Source organism: Dermochelys coriacea, chromosome 27 (assembly GCF_009764565.3).
Source record: "Dermochelys coriacea isolate rDerCor1 chromosome 27, rDerCor1.pri.v4, whole genome shotgun sequence".
Taxonomy (NCBI): domain Eukaryota; kingdom Metazoa; phylum Chordata; order Testudines; family Dermochelyidae; genus Dermochelys; species Dermochelys coriacea.
Window position 1 is genome coordinate 708,883 of NC_050094.1, and position 26,948 is coordinate 735,830.

Consider the following 26,948-nt stretch of genomic DNA (forward strand, 5'->3'; position numbering starts at 1 on the left):
TCCCTGGGCCTGTCCAACACATTAAGCCGATGCCCAGGGAGCCAGCGGCAGGGCCTTGGGCGTCCATCCCCGCCCTGCCGGGTCACAGCCTCTCTCCCCCTGCCCTGCTGCCAAGGGCACCCAACTCCCAGGTCCTGGGCCAGGCCTATTCTGGGCTGGCTCTGCAGGAGAGCCCCAACCTTGGCTCCACTCCCAGGGACGCGGCCTCCTTCGAGCCCCAGCAGGAGGGGAAGCAGGCAGGGATGGTGCTGGTCATAGGGGGGTGCAGGAGAGCCTGTCCACCGTCCCCTACTTGGGCCAAAGGGGGCAGGACATCCTGGGGATGGCTGAGAGGAGGGGGGTGCAGGGGAGGGGATGGGACAGCTGCATGGAGCCTCAAGCCAGTGGATGCTGAAACACAGATGAGGCGACTAGAAGCAGGGAAGGCTCAAACCTCACCTACACCCCCCCCCGCCAGCCCTGCCTCTCACCCCCGCCCCAGCCCCTCCCAGCACCCCAGACACTGGCTCTCCTGCCCTGCTCAAGTCCTTGGAGACCCTGGTGCCCATGGTAAGTTCCTTGCAGGCAGGAACTTCCCCGTGGCAATGCCATAGGGCACCAGGGCTGTGGGGAGTGGTGCCTGCAGGCACTGTGGTGAGAGCATTCAAAACCCCATATATGGGGGGGGGGGTCAATCTTAGCCCAGCCAATGCATCTCCACTGGGGGGGCGAGCGTGTGACCACCCCCCACCACTCTCCTCTTCTCCTCCAGAGGCCCTGGTGAGCAGAGCCTAGTGGCACCGAAGTGAGGGTGCAGGACCAAAGTGCAGGCACCCTTGCCCCACAGAGACTCTGCCTGGTTCAGCAGAGGCATTTCCAAGGTGGGGGGGCTGTGATCTGGGCTGGCAACCCCTCTGCCAATCACATGGGACTGCCTGCACCCCAAAAGTGGGGTGTGTCTCAGCATCAGGACAGGCTCCCTAAAGCCCAACCCCACCTCAGGGGCGGGGGTGGCATCCCCTGCAGGGCTCTGAACCACAGCCCTGCCCAGCTTGGCAAGGCGCTGAGCTCTGCCAGGCTAGACCCTGCCTTTGCTGCCCCATCACCAAGGCCTCCAGGCTTACGCTGCCCAGGAACATGGACAATGGGCACGGCGCACCCCGACCCATCCCCAACAGCAGCCCCTCCTCGCCGGCACAGCTCCACTAGCCAGGCCACGCGCCAAGTGGAAGGAGCCCAACTCCCTGCGGCACAGGTCAAATGGCAGGTGATGATCCTTCCCCCAGGCTGCAAGTGGGGAAGGATCCAATTCCCCAGCTTGGGCCCCCCAGCCTCTTCTCCAGCCCACCACCATCTTTGTTCCAGCCACAGACACTTGTGTCCTCCTGGAGAAGGATCCTGAGGATTTAATGGAGCTGCTACTAGGAAACCAGCTCTAAGCTCGGCGGGACATGGCAGCACCTGGCTCTGGGGCCAGTCTGCACATGGCCCTTCAAAAGCCAGCTCCAACCTCACAGAGCTTTACCTTGTAGGGGTGCCTGGGGATGGACAGAGACAGATGTGTAGCGGCTGATGGACACACAGAGGGGTGTGCAGGAGGACAGATGGATGGACAGAGGGGGTGTATGGGGACAGCTGGATGGACAGAGGGGGTGTATGGGGACAGACTGATGGATGGATAGAGGGGTGTGTATGGAGACAGACAGCGGGGTGCACAGGGGGACAGACAGATGGACAGGTAGAAAGGTGCACGGGGGGACAGACAGACAGCGGGGTGCACAGGGGGACAGACAGATAGACGGGTAGAAAGGCACACGGGGGGACAGACAGACAGCGGGGTGCATAGTGGGACAGACGGACGGATGGGTAGAAAGGTGCACGGGGGGGACACACAGACAGCGGGGTGCACAGGGGGACAGACAGATAGACGGGTAGAAAGGCGCACGGGGGGACAGACAGACAGCGGGGTGCATAGTGGGACAGACGGACGGACGGACGGGTAGAAAGGTGCACGGGGGGGACACACAGACAGACAGGAGGGTGCATAGGGGGACAGACGGACAGACGGGTAGAAAGGTGCACGGGGGGACAGACAGACAGTGGGGTGCATAGGGGGACAGACGGACGGACGGGTAGAAAGGTGCACGGGGGGACAGACAGACAGACAGGAGGGTGCACAGGGGGACAGACAGACGGACGGACGGGTAGAAAGGTGCACGGGGGGACAGACAGACAGGAGGGTGCACAGGGGGACAGACGGACGGACGGGGAGAAAGGTTCACGGGGGGGACAGACGGACAGTGGGGTGCATAGGGGGACAGACGGACGGACGGACGGGTAGAAAGGTGCACGGGGGGACAGACAGACAGACAGACAGGAGGGTGCACAGGGGGACAGACGGGCGGACAGGTAGAAAGGTGCACGGGGGGACAGACAGACAGGAGGGTGCACAGGGGGACAGACGGACGGACGGGGAGAAAGGTTCACGGGGGGACAGACGGACAGTGGGGTGCATAGGGGGACAGACGGACGGACGGACGGGTAGAAAGGTGCACGGGGGGACAGACAGACAGACAGACAGGAGGGTGCACAGGGGGACAGACGGGCGGACAGGTAGAAAGGTGCACGGGGGGACAGACGGACGGATGGGTAGAAAGGCGCACAGGGGGACAGACGGACAGTGGGGTGCATAGGGGGACAGACGGACGGACGGACGGGTAGAAAGGTGCACGGGGGGACAGACAGACAGACAGACAGGAGGGTGCACAGGGGGACAGACGGGCGGACAGGTAGAAAGGTGCACGGGGGGACAGACGGACGGATGGGTAGAAAGGCGCACGGGGGGACAGACGGACAGTGGGGTGCATAGGGGGACAGACGGACGGACGGACGGGTAGAAAGGTGCACGGGGGGACAGACAGACAGACAGGAGGGTGCACAGGGGGACAGACGGGCGGACAGGTAGAAAGGTGCACGGGGGGACAGACGGACGGATGGGTAGAAAGGCGCACGGGGGGACAGACGGACGGACAGGAGGGTGCACAGGGGGACAGACGGGCGGACAGGTAGAAAGGTGCACGGGGGGACAGACGGACGGATGGGTAGAAAGGCGCACGGGGGAACAGACGGACAGTGGGGTGCATAGGGGGACAGACGGACGGACGGACGGGTAGAAAGGTGCACGGGGGGACAGACAGACAGACAGGAGGGTGCACAAGGGGACAGACGGGCGGACAGGTAGAAAGGTGCACGGGGGGACAGACGGACGGATGGGTAGAAAGGCGCACGGGGGGACAGACGGACAGTGGGGTGCATAGGGGGACAGACGGACGGACGGACGGGTAGAAAGGCGCACGGGGGGACAGACGGACAGTGGGGTGCATAGGGGGACAGACGGACGGACGGACGGGGAGAAAGGTGCACGGGGGGACAGACAGACAGACAGGAGGGTGCACAGGGGGACAGACGGACGGACGGACGGGGAGAAAGGTGCACGGGGGGACAGACAGACAGACAGGAGGGTGCACAGGGGGACAGACGGACGGACGGACGGGGAGAAAGGTGCCCGGGGGACAGAGACAGAGGGGCGTGACCGGGGACAGACAGTCGGACAGATGTTCGATAACGATCGGATCAATCGGTACTGATCAAGACAATTGGGATCATTTTCTCCCCTCCTCGCCACGCTGCAAAGCGGCTGCCCTGTGGCCAAAGGCCCCCCCGTGTAGACGAGGTGTAAGGGCCCCAGCAGCCGGGGCGGGGAGCCGGGGGCCCAAGCTGGCAGCAAGGCGCTGTCTCCGGCAGACAATGGTGCCATAAAAATAGCGCCGCAAAGGGAGAGAAGAGGGTGGGGGGAGGGCTCCGCCCCGACCCCCGCCGCACCGGATCCACTGGCTCCCCGAGCCCCAGCCCCCCGCGAACGGCCCCGGCCCCAAAGCAGAAAGAGATGCGGGCGCCCCGGGTGCAGAACCCGGGCAGCAAATCTGCGAACCCCGCCCGGCGCTGGAGCGGGGCTGAGCCCGCCAGCGGGGGCTCGAGCGGCGGGGAGGCCCGGGGTGGGGGATGCTTCCAAACCGGCCAGACGAGTCAATCCGGACCTGGGCCCCCCGCAGGGACTCCCGGCACCCCGCAGCCCTGGGACAATGGGCGCCGTGGAGTGCGGAGAGCCACTGGCCCAAACTGCAAACGCCGCCCCCCCCGGGACCCCGCAGCCCCCCGCAAACCCCCCGGGACCCCGCAGCCCCCCGCGCTCACCCTGCGGGCTGGGCGGCTCCCCCGCAGACTTGCCCGGCGCGGGACAGATGTTGCCCGCGACCAGCAGCAGCAGCAGCGGGAGGCCGCGGCGCCGGGGCTGCATCGTGGGAGCCGGAGCCCGCAGCATCCGCCCGGCGGGCGCTACCCGCCCTGGGCCCGGCCCGGCCCCGCGCAGAGAAACGGCCCCCGCCGCCGCCCGGCTCCTGGTGGGTGGGACCCTGCTCCGGATCCGCTCCGGCGCGATTGTTCCAGCACCGCGCCGCCCCCTCGCTCCCTGCCCGGCGGGGCCAGCCCGAGAGCCGGGCTCCCTCTGCCGGGGCTCCGCGGCACGGCCGCCCCCTCAGCCCCCGGCCCCGGCCCCGGCCCCGCCCCCCCCGCAGCCCCTCCACCGGCTTCCTCTCCCGCTCCCGCCCCCTCAGCCCCTCCTCCGCCCGTTCCCCGACCCCTCTCCCGCCCCTTCCCCGGCTCCCTTCCTTCTGCTCTGCCGGACCCCTCCCGGCTTCACTCCTCTCCCCTGCCTCGGCCCCTTTCCCAGCTCCAGCTCCCCCTTCGCATCTCCTCCCTCTTCTCCCCAGCTGGGCCCCGGCTCCCGATCTGGCCCTGTTTGTGTCCCGGTGCCCGGCGCTGCACAGACACAGGGGGAGGGGTCCTGCCCCAGGGCTCCCAGTCTCAGCAGCCAGGACAGGGGCGAGTCTCTTCCCAGGGAAACAGCCCCCAGCACCTCCTGACTCCTAGGCCAGCCCTTAGAATCACAGACTATCAGGGCTGGAAGGGGCCTCAGGAGGTTCTAGTCCAACCCCCCGCTCAGAGCAGGACCAACCCCACCTAAATCCTCCCAGCCGGGGCTTTGTCAAGCTGGGCCTTAAAAACCTCTCAGGAAGGAGATTCCACCCCTCCCTAGGGACCCCATTCCAGCGCTTCACCACCCTCCTCGTGGAATAGTGTTTCCTAATATCCAACCTAGACCTTCCCCACTGCAACTGGAGGCCATTACTCCTTGTTCTGTCATCGGCCACCACTGAGAACAGCTGAGCTCCATCCTCTTTGGAACCCCCCTTCAGGTAGCTGAAGGCTGCTATCAAATCCCCCCTCACTCTTCTCTTCTGCTGCGCTCCCACTCCCCTCAGTCTTGGGTTTGCCCAGATGGACCCCGGCCTCCCGCATCTTCCCTCTCACCCCCACTCCCGCTGGTGGTGCCGCTGGTGACTCGTCTACACTAGAGCTCCTGACGCTGCCCCTGGCAGAGAAGAGCAGAACAGCAGTGGGGAAGGGGCTGGTCTCATGGCAACCAGACCATCTTCACCATCTGCCCCACTGTCTAGCAGAGGGGCCTGGGCTCCCAGCAGCTCAGGGCCTTCATGTTGTTGAGAACATTACCTACGCTTGCTGCGGGTAACACAGCTGGCTGTGGGGCCAGAGAGAGCAAGACACGGGGGTTAGGCTGTGCCGGGCCCACTCGGTGCTTCTGGGACTGGTGGGAGAGCTGGGTTAGTCTGCGCCTTTCCAACTGGCTGCACAAGCACACACACACACACCCTGCATGCACACACACATGACCCTGGTGTGCACACACCCCTAGGTGTGCACACTCTCCTACACACACACACCCCTATCTACATGCACACACCCCTACACACACCCCGTGCATGCACACACCCCTACACACACACACATGCACATCCCTGCTCATGCACACACCCCTACATGCACACATATACAGTGTGCGCACACATGTGCCCTTATGCATGCACTACCCCTACACACACTGTGGTGAAGCGGGATTGTTCTTAATGTTTCCTCTGAATATTGTGGGGGTGCCTCAGTTTCCCCTATGCAGTTCTTAAGTATCTAGGGGGTGGGATAAGGGTGTATGATCGTTGCAGAGCCCTAGAGGGCAGGTGGGTGCAGGGGTCTGGACACAGAGAAGGGCCGACACCCTGTTTCCTGGCCACTGATGGCCTGGCCCTTCCCCCCTGCAAGGTGAGAGCTGAAGGGTTGGAAAACAAAGGAATCCGGTGACCTCCTGGCCCGGGAAAGGGACAAAGCCCAGAGCAGGAGGGGCTGGAGGGTGAGTCAGTTTGGGGCTGCTGGGGACATGGAGTGAAGTGCAGACGGGGTTGTCTGGCTCACTGCCCCCCAAAATGGACCCAGCTGAGGGGTCCTGTTCTCTGCACCTACAACTCTGGTTTAGACCATGGTCCTGTCGTCTAATAAACCTTCTGTTTTACTGGCTGGCTGAGAGTCACGTCTGACTGCGGAGTTGGGGGGCAGGACCCTCTGGCTTCCCCAGGACCCCGCCTGGGCGGACTCGCTGTGGGAAGCGCAGGGAGGGGCAGAGAATGCTGGATGCTCCGGGGTCAGACCCAGGGAGTGGGGAGCCGGGTGAGCTGTGTGTCCTGCAGACAGGCTGCTCTCAGAGAGGAGACTCCCCCAGAGTCCTGCCTGGCTTTGTAGGGAGCCGTTCCAGAGCATCGCCCGGGGACTCGGTGACACACACACACTCCTACACCCCCCCATGTATGCATACCCCTACACACAAACCCCTGTGCATGCACACACCCCAACACACTACACACACACACCCCTGCTCATGCACACACCCAGCGTGCACGCACATGCAAACACACATGCCCTTATGCATGCACAAACCCTACACATGCACACATCCCTACACACACACCCACACCCCTATGCATGCACATGCCCACACACACCCCCCTGCATGTGCACACACTCCTACACACACACACCGTGTGTTCACACCCCTACATACACACACACCCCTACATGTGTGCACACCCCCTACACACACACATATACCCCTAGCTCCTGCACATCCACACCCTCTACACACACACCCCTTGCGCATGCACACACCCCCACACACACACCTGCGCATGCACCCCCCACAGTTTGCATGCATGCACATGCACCCCTGTGCATGCACACCCCGTACACACACCCCCTACATGTGCACACACCTCTACACACACACACACACCTGTGTACAGACCCCTACACACACACACACACAGCCCTATGCATGCACACACCGCTACACACACACCTCCCCTTCAGCATGCACACACACATGCATATACATATACCCCTGCGCATGCACACGCCCTACACACACCCATCCCTGTGAACACATACACCCTTACACACACACATACACCCTTTCAGCACACACACATACATGCAAACACACGCCCCTGTGCATGCACATGCCCCCCCACCTGCATGTGCACACCCCCTACCCACATACCTGCACGGGCACCCACCCCTACACACACACACACACACACGCTGCTATTTGCTCCCCCCCCAGTCCCCGCGCTGTGTCAGGCTCTTTGCGGTGCCATGTTTAAAACAGTCACTAACTTCCAAGGCCGCAGCCCCTTGAACGTTGCCGGGAGCCCTGGCGTGGCTGGTGCTGCCCAGGAGCCAGGCTGCCTGGGCCGTGCCAGGAATGTCAGCAGGTTGCACGCAGACCCCCTCCCAGCCAGCTCTGCAGAGGAGGGGGAGGCTGGGAGGTGAAGCTGCAGCTGCTCTGCCACCTTGACCTGCTGCACCAGCCCATGGGCCTGAGCAGGTAGGGGGAGAAGCAGCAGGGAATTTGGGGGGGTGCACTCGGGGTCTTTGCAATGCAATCTCAAAGCAATATCGTGTCAGTTCCCAGCCCCCCCGTTGTGAATGGGGTGCCTGCCAAGGCCCTGGCTACATGACAGCTCTGCGCAGGGGCTCTGTGCACCAGGGGCCCGTGGTGCACTGGATCCCGCAGCCAGGTCTGTAGGTGGACACATGGGTTGGAGGCTGGTGCCCTACCCTGGCCTGGGCAGGTGCAGCACAGAGAGATGGAAGGAAGGATCGGAAGCCCCGTTATTAACCTTCCCCATTTAGAGAGGCTAGAAGAAACCAGCCCCGTCCCCGTCCTCACCTCCCCACTGCAGCCCTGACCTCCTCCCACGCCCCTCACTCCCAACCCACAGCCCCCTGCAATCCCAACCCTGGGCTCCACTCTACACCCAGCTCCGCCAGTGCCCCTCCCTCCCGACCCACAGCGCTGGGTTCCCCTCAACCCTGCCGGTGCCCCTCACTCCCAATCTGCAGCCCCCTGTGATCCCAGCCCTGGGCTCCCCATACTCTGCCAGTGCCCCTCACTCCCAACCCACAGCCCCCTGCAATCCCAGCCCTGGGCTCCCCTCTACACACAGCTCCGCCAGTGCCCCTCCCTCCCGACCCACAGCGCTGGGTTCCCCTCAACCCTGCCGGTGCCCCTCACTCCCAACCTGCAGCCCCCTGCGATCCCAGCCCTGGGTTCCCCACACTCTGCCGGTGCCCCTCACTCCTGACATTTAACACCCACTGATATTCCCAGCCCTCCCTGGCCCCTTGCATTGGCATGGGCGGCATCAGGGACATTTCCCGTAGTCGCTAACACCGGGTACCACCATTTGAGGTGCCCTGTATGAGAGTCCAGGAGACCTCATTCCTTGGGCCCAGTTGCAGCCCCCACCCCCCAGGCCCTGATTTCTGGAGGGGCTGAGCACACACTGCTCCCACTACAGGCACTGGGAGCTGTGACATTCCCCCTCCCCCGGGACACCTTTACGCGGAGGCCAATGGTGAGCGTGCCGGCAGCAGTTGGCCCCTTGGGCTAAGGGCCCCTTGTGCCAGCAGCCAGGCCTCGTGGCGGGTTTGCAGCGACAAGAGACGAATGCTTAGCCCCGTGGCAGCCCAAAGCCAGGCCTAGGGCTAATTTCCCGCCCTTGCCACCAAATCCTCCCATGCCCTCCCACCAGTCGCTAAGGGGCAGACCTGGCTGAGCTGCCATGCAGCCCTCCCTCATTTCTCCTTGCCACCCCCCTAGATTCCAGCTCTCTCATGCCCCTGATTCAATCCCAGCATCCAATCGGGAGTCTTCTTATTGCCTCTGTGCCAAAGGGCTGAGGAAAAGCTGCTGCCCCCCAGGGATGCTGGCACCACTGCCCTGCACGTGAGGGTCCCACCTCCACCCCCACACTATCCTCACTCCCATCCAGATTTGCACCACGATTGCCTGCTCCCCCCACCAGCGGGCCAGGAAAGGATGCCCTGCACAGGGGGCTGGGAGCACGTTTATTGCACAGCAGGAAGCAGCAGGAGGGAGGCTACAATTCCCTGCTCTCCACAGCCAGGGATGCAGGAGCAGTTGGCGGGGAATGGGAGAGGGCCCTCCAAGGGTGCAGCCAGGGGCTTGGTGCTCTGGCCTCCAAGGGTGGGGCCTCGGCAGCTGTTTGATCCCCCTAGGGCTGATCAGCCTCCGATGGACATGCGGCGCTCAGGAGAGGCAGTGCCAACTGCCACGCTCACAGGGGGCAGCACTGAGATCCCAGCCAGGCATGGCATTCCTGGGGCTGAGCTGTTGGCATGGCTGGAGGGGCACTTTCCTCTGGCCAGCCCTGTCCGTACCTGGACACGGCCTGCCACAGGTTACAGCCCGGCCCCTTGGCTGGGAGGGGCAGCAGCTGGGAGAGGAGGTCGCTGTGGGCTGGGGAGCTCCAGTTGGCGAGGGGCAGGGGTGCACACACAACAGGAGGAGCCGGGGGCAGGAGCTGTCTGTCCGTCTGGCTGGCGCAGGCTACCAAGGGACAGGCCCCAGGCATGGGCTGCAGCAGCAGGAGGTAGTGATGGGAGCTCAAGGAGGGGACCAGTTTGTGGGGCGCCCCCTACTGGCCCCTCCCTGTGCATGGCTCCCCCGCCTCATCACTCGTTAGCTCCTCCTGGTCATCCATGGGTGGCCGGGTCCTCTTGAAAAACCCCATCTGTGAGAGAGGGAAACAGTGAAACCAGACCCGGCCTAGGCCCCAGATCACCCAACACCTCCGAACAGTCCAGCCTCCAACATGACAGGATGTCCCTGAACAGCACCCCCCCAACAACCCCTCAAAAAGGCCCTTCCAAATGGCATGCCTACCCCAACAACCCCCGCAGGCACGTTCCCCCCAACCCCCGCAAACACCCCTCCAACAGCACCCCCCCACCGCCCCGGCAGCAGCAGGCTCAATGGGACCCGGGAAATCTGGTTCTCCAGCTGCAGCCCCACAGTTGGAGGCCACATTTCAGCTCTTCTGGGGGATGAAACTTCCTCTGATTGGTTGCCCTCCCCACTGCCCCACCTTCTGGGGAAGAGCAGCCAATCAGGGCTGTGGCAGGCAGAGCTCTCCTTCCCCCCTCCTGAGAGCAATGGGGACAGGAGGGTGCCTCTGCCCCTCCTCCCATTCACCTGCAGCACCCGCCTGGAAGGAGGAGGGCCCCCACTGCAGCCCGCTGGCTGGGGCTGGGGATGTGGAGCCCCCAGGGCTGGGGGGCAAGCAGATGTTGCTTTCATTTCTGCAGTGACAGACCCCACTCCCCCGTCTTCCAGACCCTTCTGAGCACCGAGCCAGACCTCCAGGGTGCCCCCTGCGACTAGCTGGGCCTCCCCAGCTGAGCCTGTCTCCCTGGGCGTAAGACCTGCAGGGCTAGAACCTGTAACCGGCGCGGGCTCCACCGCCAACAACTCACAGCGGATGCGGATTGTGGGAAGCCCCGCCTCCAGAGTTTGACAGGCAGCAGCCTCACGGCTCCTGATTGGCTCCCCACCACCCAAGGGGCATTCCAGGAAGTGTCCAGGCAGCAGCACCGATCATCTGTAGCTGCTCCAACACCCACCCCTGCTCCTGAACTCCTGGCTTCCGCCTTGGTTTGGCCTGAGCTTCGCCTCCTGACCCTCAGTATCGACCCTGGCCTGGAACCTGACCACGAACTCCTCCATGCCCCCTGCTCTGCCGTGGGGCCCGACTGCCCTTGTCGGGATCTGACAGCTTGCCTGGACCACCCTGCCTGTGGCGAGGTGAACGCATTACCCTGGGGGGCACGGGGGCACCAGACCACTCTGTCGGCCTGCCCCAGGGGGCCTGGAGATGCAGAAAGGGGCTGACCTCTTCCAGGAGCTCCCCACCCTTCAAGGTCGAATGTCGCAGCTCACGACAGAAAACCAGGCTCTTTGCAGGCAGTGAGACATTGTGTACAGTGGCGGGTGCTGAGAGCCATTGACCCAAACTGTAAACCCTGCATATGATGGAAACCATGTCCCAGGCATGGCGAGCACTCCCCGCACCCTGAGCTCCAGGTTCGCCTCTGTGTTGCGGAGAAGCTCACCGAATCCCACCACATGGGCACTGGTGGATTCCGGGGCAGTCGACAAAGCAGCCCATCCAGTTCAATCAAAGACGGTCCTTGACCTAGAGGAACTATAGATGGCTCCTGTCATCGGGCCAGTGACACAGGCGACGGTACCTCTGCAAGTTGCCATTCAGGACCATCGGACTTCCTCCAGTTTGGGACGATTTGCTCACCATTCTTCCCATAATCCTTGGAATTCCATGGTTGTTAGCTCATGACTCACATATCCTTTGGCATGAGCACCAAGTTAGCCTCTGCTCCAAATTCTTCCAGCATGTCAGCCCTGCGTGCGCCATCTGACAAACCCCAGAAACCAGACACACACCCTGGCCCTGGCCATGCGTCAGGTGGGACCAACACCAGAGTTGGCTTTGGCACTGTCCCCCAAGCACAGCGACTGCTGTGACGTCTTCAAGAAGAACACCACTGACATCACACCACACCACGGGTTTATAACTGCTCGACTGAGCTGCACCCAGGGGCCAAGATGCCATTTTGCCATATCTGCATGATGTAGTAACGCAAGTCAGCCAGCTCGGGTTCCAATCTCCAGGAGAACCCAGCCAAGGGTTTTATATGGCCATCTACCTCTCCTGCCAGGGCCCTAGTTCTGTTTGTTAAAAAGAAAGATAGAACCGTGCACCTATGTATGGATTACTGGCCCTCAGTCTGGTTATTCCTTCCACTCATCCCAGAACTACTGGACCCTGTACGATCAGCCCAGGCATTCAAGAAACTCAACCTATGGGGGGCTACAACCTGGTTCGGATCCACCAGGATGAGTGAAAGACAGCTTTTTGAACCCAGTACAGCCATTACGAATACCTGGTAACGTCATTTGGCCTCACAAACGCCCCTGCAACATTGCAGCACTTAGTGAACAAGGTCTTCCATGGCATTCCAGACCAGTACATCACAGTCCACCTAAATGATATCCCCGTCTTCTCTGAGGATCCCGAGCAACACGCCCTGTGACATTGCACTCTATATGATTTTATGAAAGTATGCTGATGAGTGTGAATATAATGTAACTAAAATATGCAAAAGGTCTTTTGTAAGGTATCATTACAAAGCTTATAATCTACTGAGTGTTGTCATCCTCTTTGTATAAATGTATCACTCTTGTATCTGAAACTAGAAATATGAAATGTAACTCTGAGGGCCTATTGTAATTATGCAAAGTGTGGGCCATTAATGGTGGTTTGGAATCTTGATGGCTCCCAGCAGCCAGGACAATTGACGGTGGATGGCTCTGTTTGCAGGCAGGCCTTCTTGTGAGTCAGGCTGGGAGGAATGAAGGCTTGGGGTCTCACAGGACATGTGATCATGTCACCTGAACTGGAATCCATCTTTAACCTGGTGGTTTTCCTTTGAGAAGGAGGGCTGAGAACCAAGAGGGAGAAAGGATTCCCGCCTTATGTAAAAGATATATAAGTGGGTGGAACAGACCAGAGAGGAGCCATCATGAGGAATCCCCTAGCTACCACCTGAGCTGGAACAAGGGCTGTACCGGGGAAAGGATTGTGCCCAGACTAGGAAGGTGTCCAGTCTGTGAAAGAAACTTGTTAAAACATCTCTAAGGGTGAGATTTTTCTGTATTCTGTTTTATTACTGTACTAGACTTAGACTTGCGTGTTTTGTTTTGTTTTGCTTGGTAATTCACTTTGTTCTGTTTGTTACTACTTAGAACCACTTGAATCCTACTTTCTGTATTTAATAAAATCACTTTTTACTTATTAATTAACCCAGAGTATGTATTAATACTGGGGGGGGAGGGGTGCATACAGCTGTGCCTATCTCTGTCAGTGTTATGGAGGGCAAACAATTTGAGTTTACCCTGTATAAGCTTTATACAGGGTAAAACGGATTTATTTAGGGTTTGGACCCCATTGGGAATTGGGCATCTGAGTGTTAAAGACAGGCACACTTCTGTAAGCTGCTTCAGTTAAGCCTACAGCTGTTAGGGGATGTGGTTCAGACCTACGTCTGGGTTTGCAGCAGACTAGCGGGTCTGGCTCAAACCAGGCAGGACACTGAAGTCCTAAGCTGACAGGGCAGGAAAGCAGGAGCAGAAGTAGTCTTGGCACATCAGGTGGTAGCTCTCAGTGGGTTTCTGTGATCCAACCCATCACATGCCCAGCATGTCCGGTTGGTCCTGGAACAGCTCTGCCAACACAGCCTGTATGCAAAGCTGGAAAAGTGCAGCTTTGACCAGTGCTCTGTAAATAGACCCCAAGAAGGTGGGGCATTATGAACCTGGGCATTCTCCCAAAACATCAAGTTGCTGCAACGCTTCCTGGGTTTCACTAACTTTTATAGATGTTTCATTTCTGGGTTTTCAGGCGACATTGCCCCATTGAGAGTGCATCTCTGCAAAAACACCACCTTTACCTGGGCTTTGGCAGCTCCTCAAGCATTCGACTGGCTCAAGATGATCTTTGCCAGTTCCACGATCCTGGTCCACCCCGACTAATCCTGACTGATGCCTCCAATGTGGCAATTGGGGCCCTACTCTCTCAAAGACATGGCCAACAACACCTCCACCCTTGTCCCTGCTTTCACGGATGCTCACTCCAGCTGAACAGAATCACAAAACTCTACATAAGTTGCTTCTAGCCATCCAAGCGACCTTCTTAGAATGGTGCCACTATCTGGAGGGTGCATAGTACCTAGTACAGGTCTACACAGAACATAAAAACTTGGAGTATCTCCGCTGAACCAAAGCATTAAACCAGAGGCAGCTTCGCTTGGCCCTGTTCTTCCCACACTTCAATTTCACCATCATGTACCACCTGAGGACCCAAACCAAGACTGCCGATGCCTTGTCCCAAAGAGGGGAATATCTCACAATCCAGGAGTCCCTCACATGGAGTCCCCCCATGATCTTAAGCCCCGGAACTTCCTGGATGACACAGTTCCCCAAGACCTCATGTCACTGATCCACTCAGCAATGGGAAAGGTGCCCCCTCCCAAGGAACTGAAGACAGCAGGCCAGGGCCAACACTAGGTCCAGGATGGCTTGCTCTATGTCAAGGGCCGCTTGTATGTTCCACCAGGACCCCCCAGTTTGAGGTACTACGTCTCTGTCTTGACTCGCCACTAGCAGGCCACTGGGGCACCTCAAGACTCTCCGTTTGGCCGCCCACACCTCTGGTGCCCCGAACACGCACTACAGTCCACTTGACTGTTGATTCCTGTGAAAGATGCACCCACACCAAGACGCCGCGCTCGCAACCCCTCGGCACCCTACTGCCTGTGTCTAAGGAGCACACTGTGGTTCTCACTCTGGTCGATCAATTGACAAAAATGGTCCATGGCATCCCCATTGTGCACCTGCCCTCTGCAGAAGAGATGGCCCAGCTCCCAGCGCCTTGTATTCTCTGCCTCCATAGGCCCCTGCAGAGCGGCACAAGTGATCAGAGTCTGCAGTTTGTGTCGTGGTTTTGCTTGGAGTCTGCACTTGCACATCCACTGCCTCTCCCACACGAGGGAATCAACACAAGGGAATCAACTGTTAGAACAATGCGTGTGCTGCTTCATGAATTTCCATCAGGACAACTGGTCGAGCCTCCTGTCCGGAGCAGAGTTTGCTTGCAGCAACGCCAGCCATGTCTCCATTGGGCAGAATCTGTTCTGTGCCAACTGTGGCTTGCACCCCCATCTCCACTCAGCCATACCCAACAACTCAACCAGTCCTGCAGCCACTGACGGGGTGCAGCAGATCCATGGGGTCCAAGAATGCAAGGCCCACCTGGACAAGGCCGAGGAGAACTAAAAGCGGTACGCTGACCGCCGGCATTCACTGCCGGGCACAAAGTGTGACTCTCAGCCCTAAACCTCCACACCAGCTGGCCATGTCGTAAATGGGACCCCTGATCCCTAGAGTCACATTCCATTCGCCAGCCAATCAGCCCAGTGAGCGGGATGCATCAGTTACCCAGGTCGCTCACAGTACACCTGGGGTTTCATGTATCCTCACCAAGCTCAACCTCTGCCCTCTCCAGTATGGGTTCAAGGACACGAGGAGGATGTGCTCCATGAGACACTGGACTCCAAAATCAGACACGGCTCTCTCTGGAGCCTCAGAGCCGGGTTGGGCTGTGGCCCAGAAGAGCAATCCTGGGAGCCCACAGCCCAAGTCCATGCCCCCAACCTGCCTTTGTTGCAGCCCCTCCCAGCAAACCCCACCAGCAGGGGGCACCCCTAGAAGGGTGGGGCGGACATAAGACCCTGCAGGTCTAGTACCCACGGCTGCAGAGCTACCAGGCAGCCGGCATCTCCAGACTGTCACCCAGCAGCAGCTGTAACCAGCCCGTGCGCCACTGCCCACGACCCGCTGTGGACACTGACCATGGGCAGTCCTACCTCAAGGGGTCTGACAGGCTGCAGCCTCCTGGCTCCTGATTGGCTCCCCACCCTGTATAATCCCAGCCTGGATCTCCTGTAGCTGCCACACCCCTCTGCTCCCGAACTCCTGGCTCTGGCCTCGCCTCCTGATACTTGACTTGGCCCCTGACCCTTGGTATCGACCCTGGCCTGGAACCCGACTATGGACTCCTTGGTTATCCTCAGGCTCAGGTTTGCCCCTGCTCTGCCTGTGTGGGGATCCTGATGCCAGGAGCCCCTAGCCCTGACTGGGCTAATCTGCCCGGGAATGGCTCTGTTCTGGCAGCCTCACCTTCCACAGGGCGCAGATGAAGAGGGCCAGGAGCAGGAGCCCGGCCAGCACAGCCAGCACCACCCACCAGGTGGGGATCTCCTTCTCAGCATCGGGGCTCACCCGCACCACCTCCGTTTGGGCCTGGGGAGGGACAGCCAGGTCAGTGCTCCGCCAAGGGGGGAAGAGAGGCCCCAGGAGGAGCCTGGGGAAAGGGCTGACCCCTCACCTCAGGGTGGGAGCTGCAAGGGGGACGCCCCACCAGCCCAAATGACCACGATTACCCTGACAACGGGCTTGTCCCCATCTCAGACCTCATGCATGGTCTGGTATCAGGCGCCCCACGGTGCTGCCCTCTGGCCCAGGGAGCTGCAGCCAGTGTGGGATTGGGTGCTCTCACCCACACCCTCTGTGCCCCATCAATGTGTCCTGGGGCCAGTCGAAGGCACTGGCTGCCCGCTCTGCCAGGGCACCGTGCCCTGAGTCCACTTGGCTCAGCTCTCCTCACCCACAGGAGCGCCCCGCCACAGCCACTCTCCCCCCCCAGCCCTAGGCAGAAGAGTGCACCCTGGCCAAGCTCCAGGGTGTGTGGCGCTCAGTGCCGGCTTCAGTCTCTTACTGGCAGGAGCCAGGTCCTGAGCCTGGGGCCCCATGGCAATCGGTATCTGGGGGGACAGGGCCTGGGGGCATCAGCAGGGTGCTGCAGGACTAACAGAACCAGCCCAGTGCTCAGCCAGCCCAGCCTCCAGCACAGAGCAAGGGGGCCACCGGTGGCCCCTCCCACTGGCCGTGGCCCCTCCCCCTTGCAGCCCCCCGCCCAAGGACGTACCGTGGCGTGTCCGCTGGGCAGCACTTCGGGCTGGATGCGATAGGGCATGGCGGAGACGTTGAACCAGGCCTGCGACTGGATGATGAACTGGTCATAGGGCCGCTGTACGAGAGAGAGCCCCGGGGGGCAGCAGGAGTGGCCCAGCGCTCACTGGCAGGGCTGTCCTGCTGGGGACATGCCCAGGCCCGCAGTGACTGGCCGTGCCTACGAGGGGCTGAATGCCCTGCATGGGCTCTTTGGGCACTGGCGGGGCTGGGCCCAGCAGGCAGCATCTGGGAGGGGCTGATCCCGGAGCAGGGGCATGAAGGGGACATGACGACAGGCTGGACTCCACCGCCCCCGGGCCGGGACCCACTGCCCTCTGCTCTTCTGTGGGCCGTGAGATCCCAAGGGAAGCAGGGCAGCTGGGCCTCTGCCCATCCAAAGGGAGCTGAAGGTGCGTCTCCAAGCTCCAGGGGACTCGGTCCTGCCCTGCAGGGAGCCCGGACTCCTGGATTCTATCCCCAGCTCAGCGACGGACTCACTGTGCGAGCTTGGACCAGTCTCCCAAACCTGGTCCCTGGGCCTTTCAGGCCCCAGCAGTTCGAACGACGGGCACTAGTGCTCCTGAAAATCCAGGCTGTCACTGCTTGGTGACCCCGAGCTTCCAGCCTCCGCCCCAGGGTGCCTGACAAAGCAGGTGTGTGCAGCACGTCTGGCCCTACGACATCCAAGAGCTCGCTCAGGGTGCTGCACTCCCAGGGTGGGGCTCATGCTGCCAGCCCTGTGAGGCTGGGCATCAGCCAGTGCTCTGGGGTTTGGAGAGCTCCCTGCCGGAGGCGTGGACCTGGCAATACCGGCAGGTTTCCAAGGGACTTTCACCTTGGACTGGTCAAATCTGCACCAGGGTCAACAAAACCTGTCATGTCAGCGAACGGGCGAGTAGCTGGAATAAGTCCACATCCCCACCTTCCTGACGCTCTGCATCCACAGGACAGAGTGGACAGTCACCATGGCCCGCTGGTCCCTCTCCAGCATCTCCATCTTGCACAGCACGGCCGCACAGGGCTGGCTGCTGCAGTTCTGCCACAAGACAGTGAATCAGCCCTGACCCCTGGCCCCCACCCCCTGGGCCCTCTGCCCCCTGGGCCCCCCCACCCCCTGCCCCCTATGACACCCGTGGCGCCGGCCAGCTGCAGGGTTTGGATCCAGAGCCTGGGGGTGGAGTTAATTTGTCCTCACCTGGGTCTTCATGCTCCTCCCAGGGAGGTCCCACCCTGGGCACCCAGCTCCGAAGCAGGTGGGGGGCAGGGCAGGAGGGAGGGAAGATGCCAGCCCAGCGTTGGAGCTGGGCTTGGGGTGTGTGGCTGCTGGGGGAGTAGACACAGAGCTGTCTCCCCTGACAGCACAGTCCATCTCGCCCACAGTGTCTTCCTGGTCTCCCAGCCATGCTCTGGCTGCAGGCCTCAAACTGCGATCTGACCTACAGCCCCCACAGTGGGGGGCTCCCTCACCACCCCCCTTTGCAGCCACCTTGTGTGTATGACAGGGAGGCTAAAGTTCAGGAAGCCACACCCCTGGGGGCACTGCCTTCCCCTCACCAGGGGCTCCCTGCTCCCCCAGATTGTCTCTGCACAGTGCTGGGCCTGGCCAGCACCCGCTGGGGCAGGGTCTCCTGGCAGAAACCCCCCCCTTCTCCTTACCACCAGGGTGGGCTCCCTGAGAGTGGCTGGGCCTGCCTCGGCCTTGTCTACTTCCCGTCGCTCCCGCCTGTGGACCAGCTGGTAGCTCATGTTGTGGCCAGGGGAGGCTCTTGGTTTCTGGCCCTCCAGCTGGAACGAGAGGGGACAGGGCCTCATCTCCACATCCCAGTGCTGCGGGGATGGGCCCTATGGACCAGCCTCCGTGCCAAACCAGCTCCAGGATTTCTCGATCCCCCTCAGCCCCTCCACACCAGCTCAGCACCCCCAGCAGCCTGAGCAGAGGCCCCAGACGCTGCCCAGTGGAACCTGTTCTTGGGGAGTTTTGATGTTTGGAAATTTCCTTAAAACTGGAAATTGCAAACGAGTTTGCTTAGAAAACACAAACCCTGGGTTTCCAGGCCAGACTCTGCTCCCAGGGTCCTTTAGCCCGCGACTGAAACTGACGGGAAAGGATCAGTTTCACAGCTGCTGTTCAGTGGTGAGAAGCAGCGAAAGTGACAAGACTCATGACCATCTATTTCTGTCAGCAGCTGCCACGCGGACTGCCCCAGGGCTGGGGACCCCAGGGCTCCCCCTTTCCAGGGTGAGTCCATGTGCCAGGGCTGCCCTGGAGCTGCAGACCTAGCATGCCTGGACTCCTGACCAACCCACCGGGAACCCGACTGATTCCCATGGAAACATGGCCTTCAACAAATCCGCATTTTCCAGCTAAACTCTGCTTCCTTGGAAACCTCCGACAGGGTCCACTTCGGGCTCCCACCCTGCGACTTGGTGGGGCCCGGCCAGCTCTGCTCCCTGCACGTGGACTGCACAACCCCACAGGCTGGCAGCTGGCTGGAACGGCGGGACTGGAGCCGCTTTGCCTGCCGGCACCTGGGAAGATCCCACATCAGAGCCTGCCAGGTGCACTTCGGCCACATGCTCCATCTCACCTGTCACCCCCTTCCTTTGGGCCCCATGCAACCTGCGCTGCCCCTAGCTCCCGTCCACTCTGGCTTGGAGGGACAGGTGCCTGGCAGCAGAGCTGGGATGGCGACAAGGGGCCTTTCTGCTAGTGGGCAGAGCCAGGTGCCCACGGCCCAGGAGTAGCCTTCCCCCCACATCTGTGCAGCAGATCCCCACTCCTACCCCCAGAGGGTTGAGCCCCGTGGGGCTGGAGCAGTTGATCCTCCCCTCCGTGGTGAGCTCCGTCATGTACAGCAAGAAGTCGTCCTGGAAGTGGCTCGGGAACTCCACCCACAGCTCCGCCCGACTCACGGTGCCAGGGCCCTGGTTGTGCAGCTTGGGGAGGGAAGGAGAGAGGAGTAATGCTGGGCGGGGGAGGGGGCGCCGCGCTGGAGGGAGCATCGGGAGGCCTTGGCCAGGCTGGGCTGGTGGCGTTTCAGTGTGTCGCAGCCCTTTGTGCAAATCTGCACAAAGACACCTGTTTGCTCAGCTCTGCACGATGCATGCCTGGGAGCGCACACAGCTACGAATGGGCAGGGCTGAGGGGGAGCGTTTCGGAGAGAGGGTGTCCATATGACCATAGTGAGCGTGTCTGTAGTCAGTGTGTGTGTGTGTGTGTGCATGTGCAGAATGTGCGTGTGCAGTGTCTGTGTGTCTCTAAGTCAGTGTGTGTGCGCATGCAGTGTATGTGTGTGTGTGGCGTGTGCATGTGTCCGTGTGCAGCGTGTATAGTGTGTGTCCGTGTGCAGCGTGTATAGTGTGTGTCCATGTGCAGCGCATGTAGTGTCCACATACAGGGTGTGTAGTGTCCGCGTGTAGTGTGTGTCTGCGTGCAGCACATGCAGTGTGTCCACGTGCAATGTGTGTAGTGTCCACATGCAGCATGTGTAGTGTGTGTCCACGTGCAGCATGTGTAGTGTCCGCATGTAGTGTGTGTGCACCGTGTATGGGCTGTGGATGAGGTTCCCCCAGGTGCAGCCCTGCAGCGGGAGGAAGGGGGGAGACAGGAGTTGCGGGGTTGCCTCCTGGTTCTCTAACAGCCTTGGTTCCCTCCAGATTTAGGGGGCGTCTACGCTGCAAAATAGCCAAAGTTTAAAGTTTTAGCCCAGGCCTGTACTAATGCTTCTGACTGGGCAGTAATACGGTTATTTGCAGACAATGCTGCTGCCCGTGTGTGGGACTGGGCGAAGGAAATAATGATGGTAGTGATGTCGGCCCAGCAACTGGGGAGGTTGTTCTATGCAACAGAACAGGGTCCCCAGAACTGTATCTTACTAAAAAGTAGATACTGGCCTTGGCTGCCGGGATTATGCCAACGGAAATTGGGATTCCCCCCAGTTACAATGTGTAAGGTTTTAAGGCTGCAGTGTTAGACAGTTTGAATTCAAAAATGAAAGTAATTTTAGGACCCATAGATCCAGCTAGGGGATACCCCGAGTTCAAATAGGACATTTCTCGAGCAGCTGTAATTTTTCGAGACCACACTGGGACAAGTGGGAAAAGGAAATAAGGACAGGAAAATAGAACCGGTCCAGGCAGTAACTTTTGCCAACAATGGCCCGCATTTGACTAAGGGAATCTGGGGACAGAAGGGCCCAATGCACAATGGTATGCTAGAGCAGTGGTTCCCAAACTTTAACAACCTGTGAACCCCATTCAATAAAATGTCAAGTCTCGCAAACCCCCTCCTAAAAATGAGTATTTCCAGGGATTTTCTCCTTTACCTGAGTATAAATTATGAAAGCAGTGATCTTGAAAATATAATTTTTTATGACATGCTTATTACACACTATTAATTATTATTTATCATGGCAGTATTTTTATTACATTATGAAAACAGGAACATTCTTCCAAGATCTCACTTTCATAGCTTGTATCAGGTTGAATAAGCTTGTTATAAGACAAGGCTCCTAGGTTTCATCAAGGAGTATCAGATGTGAAACAGCAGGAAGATATTTAAGAAGCCAACTCAAAGAGCTCCTCCTACACAAGCATTCAGGTCTTGAGCAGTCCAGGCAAACAAACAAAGCTTAAACTTGTTCTTCATAATAATTTTAAAAACAATACTAGCTGCCTATTTAATTTTAAAAACAACAAAAAGTATCCACCTCCTTTTCCATTTCTTATAAGGAGTCTTAAAGTTTAAATCTCCTCACTGTGATAGATATGCTAGCTTTGATCCGCTTAGCTCTTGGAAGTCCAGGGGCTCCGGGCTGCTGGCCCCGGGCTGCCCGGGGTTCCTAGGGACAGCTCTGTCCGCCATTAGGGATTTTTTTCCCTGAGAACCCCCTGTAACATTTCACGAACCCCAGTTTGGGAACCACTGTGCTGGAGGAAGAGGATGGGGAGGAGTTCCAGGCAACAGAAGAACAAGAAGGGGAAATGGATGTGGATACCAGATGCAAAGCAAAGGAGGTGAGGAGGGATTAAGAATGGTAGTATGGAGAAAACTCATGATGGCAAGAGAACCAAAAGAGGAATGGAATGGGGAACCCACAAGTGAGTTACTGCAGAGGGCTGCTCAATGAAAGAGGCAAGAGGAATTGGCTAACGGGGCTCTGGTAACTCCCCTAACGGATTCGGAACCACCTGAATCAACCCAATAGGGTTGCCTGTCTCCCTGGACTCCCCCTGAAGTAGTAGCCCAACTACATTATGACAAATGGGGGCATCCCATTGTAGGGGTAATAATGGGGAGATTAGGGAAACAAACACGCCCCACTATGTTAACTGACACTGGTGCTTCAGTATGTGTGCTTGGAGAGCAGTGGCTTCCCAAGGACGCTGTGGGAACAAAAAATTCAGCACAACTAGTATCATACACAGGGGAGACAGTGGAAGCTTTTATCACGAGACTGATCCTGACCGGTGTAGGAAATTGGGAATCATGGGTAGATTATTCTATTCAGAAGCAGGATCAAATTGGAGATGTGGGTAAGGAGGATGGAATATTGGGGATGCCTTACTTTAATGGTGGGGGGGCTTATTGTGGATTTAGCCAACGGATTCCTATCGGCAAATAGTGAAGAGCCAGCAGAAACATCCACCCCCTTCATTAATGCTATACATAGGTGTGCGGCCATAAAGGCCCCAGAAGGTGGGCAAGCAGAAGAAGGAGACCCATGGGTGGAAAAGTTTCCCAGGGTATAGGCCAAAAATAAATTAGAATGTGGAAAAATTGATGCAGAGGTTTTAATCCGGGGAACTGACCCGCCCCCCCTCCACAGCACCAGTAAAAGCATCCTTTAGAAGCAGAGGAAGGAATAAATTCTACCATTAAAAGCTTGTTAGAACAGGGTGTTATTGTGCAAATGGCTAGTCCTAATAATGTCCCGATAGGGCCTGTACTGAAAGGGGATGGGAAGACCTGGAGAATGACAGTGGGTTTTAGAGCATTAAATGCAGTAACTCCCCACTGCCCCGGGAGTGGCCAAGTACCAAGAAGAAGTTGCTGCAGTAGCAGGAGTACAGCGGGTCTCAGTAACAGACTTAGCAAATGCCTTCTCTGCCATCCCCTTGCACCCCGAGTCCTGGTACAAATTTGGCTTCACTTACAGGGGACAACAGTTCTGTTTTACAAGGGTCCCACAGGGTTTTCATAATGCCCCACAATTTGTCACTCCCATGTGGTCAAGAGGTGGGGAAAATTGACACCTGAAGACCAAAAGAGAGTAATTTCCTATGTTGATGATATATTGGTGCAAGGGGACGATAGGAAGGAGGTTGGTAGAATCACTGAGAATGTGTTACAAATCATTCAGGATACTGGATTGAAAGTTAGCAGAGCCAAGGCCCACCTGGTACAGCAAGAGGTAAAATATTGAAGGGTCATATGGGGAAAGGAAGAATGAACCCGGAAGATGCACAATGGGTGAAACTGATTGGAAAACTTCCGGCCCCTACTGATGTGGCATCCTTAAGAGCCATTTTGGGAACCCTGAACTTCTCGAGGGATTTCATTGAAATGTATGCAGTGTGACAGGGTCGGGCCAGATGGCTACAGGAGAGTAATAGAAGGCAGACATATTAGCCCCAGGTTAAGTAGGTCCCTTTTCCCTGGGTAGGGTAACAGGGAAGGTTCCAGAACAATCAGGAACCTTCTGGAGACAATTAAGACAGACTAGACTAGATGATTAGAACACCTGCAGCCAATCAAGAAGCTGCTAGCATCAATTAAGGCAGGCTAATCAGGGCACCTGGGTTTAAAAAGGAGCTCACTTCAGTTTGTGGTGCGTGTATGAGGAGTTGGGAGCAAGAGGCACTAGAAGCTGAGGGTGAGAACGTGGACTGTTGGAGGACTGAGGTGTACAAGCATCATCAGACACCAGGAGGAAGGTCCTGTGGTGAGAATAAAGAAGGTGTTAGGAGGAGGCCAGGGGGAAGTAGCCCAGGGAGTTGTAGCTGTCACACAGCTGTTGCAGGAGGCTCTCTAGACAGCTGCATTCCACAGGGCCGTGGGCTGGAACCCGGAGTAGAGGGCAGGCCCGGGTTCCCCCCAAACCTCCCAACTCCTGGTCAGACGCAGGAGTCATCAAACTGGACTGTGGGTTCAGAAAAACGGCCAAGCTGAGGGCTGCCAAGGCGAGCAAATCCGCCAATAAGCGCAAGACCCACCAAGGTAGAGGAGGAACTTTGTCACACCGGACAAGAATCACCCACTGTATTTTCTCCTAAAGAAAGGGCAGCAGTGGGAGTGGGGGCCTGATCACACAGAGGCATTGCTGACCCTGAAACAGGCCCTGGTCCAGGCCCCAGCCCTAGGATACCCAAAGGTGGGAGAACCATTTATCCTGCAATTGGCTAGTACTGATATCGCGCTGGAACCAGCTCTGTTACAGAAACAAAGCTTGGGGAAGTTACAACTTGTGGCTTATGGGTGTAAAACGCTTAAGCTTGGCCTTAATGTGGGCCTTGCAACATTGGGAATATATAATTGGAGGATCCAAAGTCATAGTACAAACAATACATTCCCCATTGAAATACATAATATCAGGAAAGGCGCAGGAAGGGCAGTATCTAATCCTAAATTGGCACAATGGATGCTGGCCCTTGTAAATCGAGGGATAACTGTAGAAAGGGGAAAGATGCTATCCCCTGCACCATGTGGCCTTGTAATGCAAAGACAAGAGCATGAGCGTCCCCTGCCAGAGTATAACAAGGTGGAGGGGCCAGTGAAATCAGGACTCACCCTAAAGAACGCTGAGGAGAAAAATGCACAAATCTGGTTCGTGGCTGGGTCGAGCTATTTTAGTGCTGGGAGAGCTAAGAGAGGATGTGGAGCTGTAAAGGTAAATACCAACCAGGAACTAAAGGCACCAGTAAAGCCACACAAGCTGCAGAAGTGAAGGTGGTACTGAAGGGGTTACAGGAGGAGGATCAAAAAGAAAAGGAGGACTTGTGGCACCTTAGAGACTAACAAATTTATTAGAGCATAAGCTTTCGTGAGCTACAGCTCACTTCATCGGATGCATTAGGGTCAGGAAGCCCCCCTGGCAATATTTAGCTATTTGGACTGGGTGTGCAGAGCCATAGTGGGGTGGCTGCTCATCTGGGCCGCGAGGGGTATGTGCCCGGGAGACGGAAAGCCAGTAGCTCATGCACAGTAGTGGGAGCAACTGGCGGCTTTAATAAAGGGCAGAAGGGGGGACACTTATGTAACACCTGTGAAAGCACATCAGAGACCAGGGAGTGAGGAAGGACTTTGGAATAACAGGGCAGATGTATTAGCCAAACAAGGGGCCCTGTTAACACAAAGCAAGGAAGAGGAGGTAATCAGTATAGTAACCAGAACATGAAAACAGGTGACAAGTCCGGAGACGTTGGGATTTGCAAACCCTGCAAGAAGGGGATGAAGAAATTAAACAATTACTGAAGCAAGAAACAATCAGAGGAAAATGGCATGTACAAAAAGACCCACAAGGGGTAGTGTGGGTCACGAAGCATGACTCAGACCTTGGGAAACAGCCTAAAAGATGGCTAGTACCTAAGAAAGTTAGGACTGAATTGATTCAATATGTGCATGAGCAAGGGCATTTTGGGGTAAACAAAACTTTGGAAAAGGTCAAAGCCACAGGATGGTGGCCCATCCTAAAGAAAGATATAAAGCAACGGTGTAATAATTGTTTGCAATGTGCTATGGTCAAAGAAGATCCACAGGTACAAGAGGGTCCCATTGCTCACCAAAGGATTGAGGGTCCCTGGGGCCGGTTACAGATAGACCTCTACCGGTTACCCCAAAAAACAATAAGTATTGATTGGTGATTGTAGATCCCTTTACAAAATGGATACAGGCCATCCCAGCAAAGACTAACATAGCTTTGACTACACCCCGGCAATTGTTTAATGTAGTGCTTAGCCGGTGGGGGCTGCCCAAGGAAATCGATTCAGACCAAGGGCTATGCTTCATTGGGGAAACCATGCAGAAAATATGTAAATTATTAGGCATTAAGACAGGTTTCAGAGTAGCAGCCGTGTTAGTCTGTATTCGCAAAAAGAAAAGGAGTACTTGTGGCACCTTAGAGACTAACAAATTTATTAGAGCATAAGCTTTCGTGAGCTACAGCTCACTTCATCGGATGCATCTACTGAATGCATCCACTGAATGCATCCGATGAAGTGAGCTGTAGCTCACGAAAGCTTATGCTCAAATAAATTTGTTAGTCTCTAAGGTGCCACAAGTACTCCTTTTCTCATTAGGCATTAAGCAAAGGTTCCATATTGCGGGCCACCCCCAATCCTCAGGACAAGTGGAATGAACTAACCACACTCTAAAGGATGCTTTAAGAAAAATGGTAAAAGAAAATGAAAAAAATTGAGATAAAAAACTGCCTATGATTCTAATGGCCCTAAGGTCAGTCCCAGCAAGTCACGGTTATACTCCTTTGTAGCAATGACAGGAAGGGACATGAGAACACCCCAACAATGGTGGCTAGATGTAGATATTCCAGATGGATGGCAACCCAAAGTGCTAAATGACCAATGGATCCAGTCCCTTTGAGAGGCACTAACAGAAACCCACAAGAAAATTGGGCCTTAAGGCAGAACAATTGGGCCTTAATATAAAAAAGATGGATAAAAGGCTGGGCTGGGTAAAAAGGCCTGTTGAGTGGGAGGTTGGAGACTAGGTGCTGTATCGAATATGTGCAGAACAAGCTCATTCTTCGGGTATGAAATGGGCAGCCCCAGTGAACACTGTGGAGAAGGCTAGCCCAACAGTGTACCAGGTAGAAATCTGGTCAAAAAGGCAAAACAAGCCAAAGTAAAAATGGTTCCATTCTTCACTGCTTAAACCATGGAAAGGGGGGATTCCAAGCAGTAACCTCTAATTGTTACCCCACTAAGGGGAGGGGAGGGGGTTAGAAAAATGTCTATTTTGTCTTTCAGAATTCCAAAA

At 57.5% G+C, this 26,948-nt stretch overlaps 2 protein-coding genes across 5 annotated transcripts in view; both read right to left on the minus strand.

Annotated features, from left to right (window-relative positions):
- Positions 1–4,564, minus strand: part of FAM171A2 (family with sequence similarity 171 member A2) — a 28,033-nt gene extending 23,469 nt beyond the window's left edge. The window contains exon 1 of the mRNA XM_038385602.2: positions 4,234–4,564. Within this exon, the coding sequence (XP_038241530.1) occupies positions 4,234–4,360 (127 nt within the window). The 5' untranslated portion in view covers positions 4,361–4,564. The remainder of the gene's footprint in view (positions 1–4,233) is intronic.
- Positions 1–26,948, minus strand: part of ITGA2B (integrin subunit alpha 2b) — a 76,009-nt gene that overhangs the window by 8,025 nt on the left and 41,036 nt on the right. Inside the window, exons 25-31 of one of the 4 annotated variants that reach the window (XR_006277226.1) lie at positions 19,739–19,891; positions 18,611–18,739; positions 17,877–17,990; positions 16,929–17,030; positions 16,121–16,243; positions 9,589–10,040; positions 9,223–9,226 (exon numbers count right to left, since the gene is read on the minus strand). Coding sequence is in view for 2 of the 4 variants with exons in the window: in XM_038385753.2 (XP_038241681.1) it covers positions 9,945–10,040; positions 16,121–16,243; positions 16,929–17,030; positions 17,877–17,990; positions 18,611–18,739; positions 19,739–19,891 (717 nt within the window). In the remaining 2 variants the exon portion in view is untranslated. Of the gene's footprint in view, positions 1–9,222; positions 9,227–9,335; positions 10,041–16,120; positions 16,244–16,928; positions 17,031–17,876; positions 17,991–18,610; positions 18,740–19,738; positions 19,892–26,948 lie in introns of those variants that run through there. The other 3 variants (XM_038385753.2, XM_043503299.1, XR_006277227.1) reach the window with 3 other exon arrangements.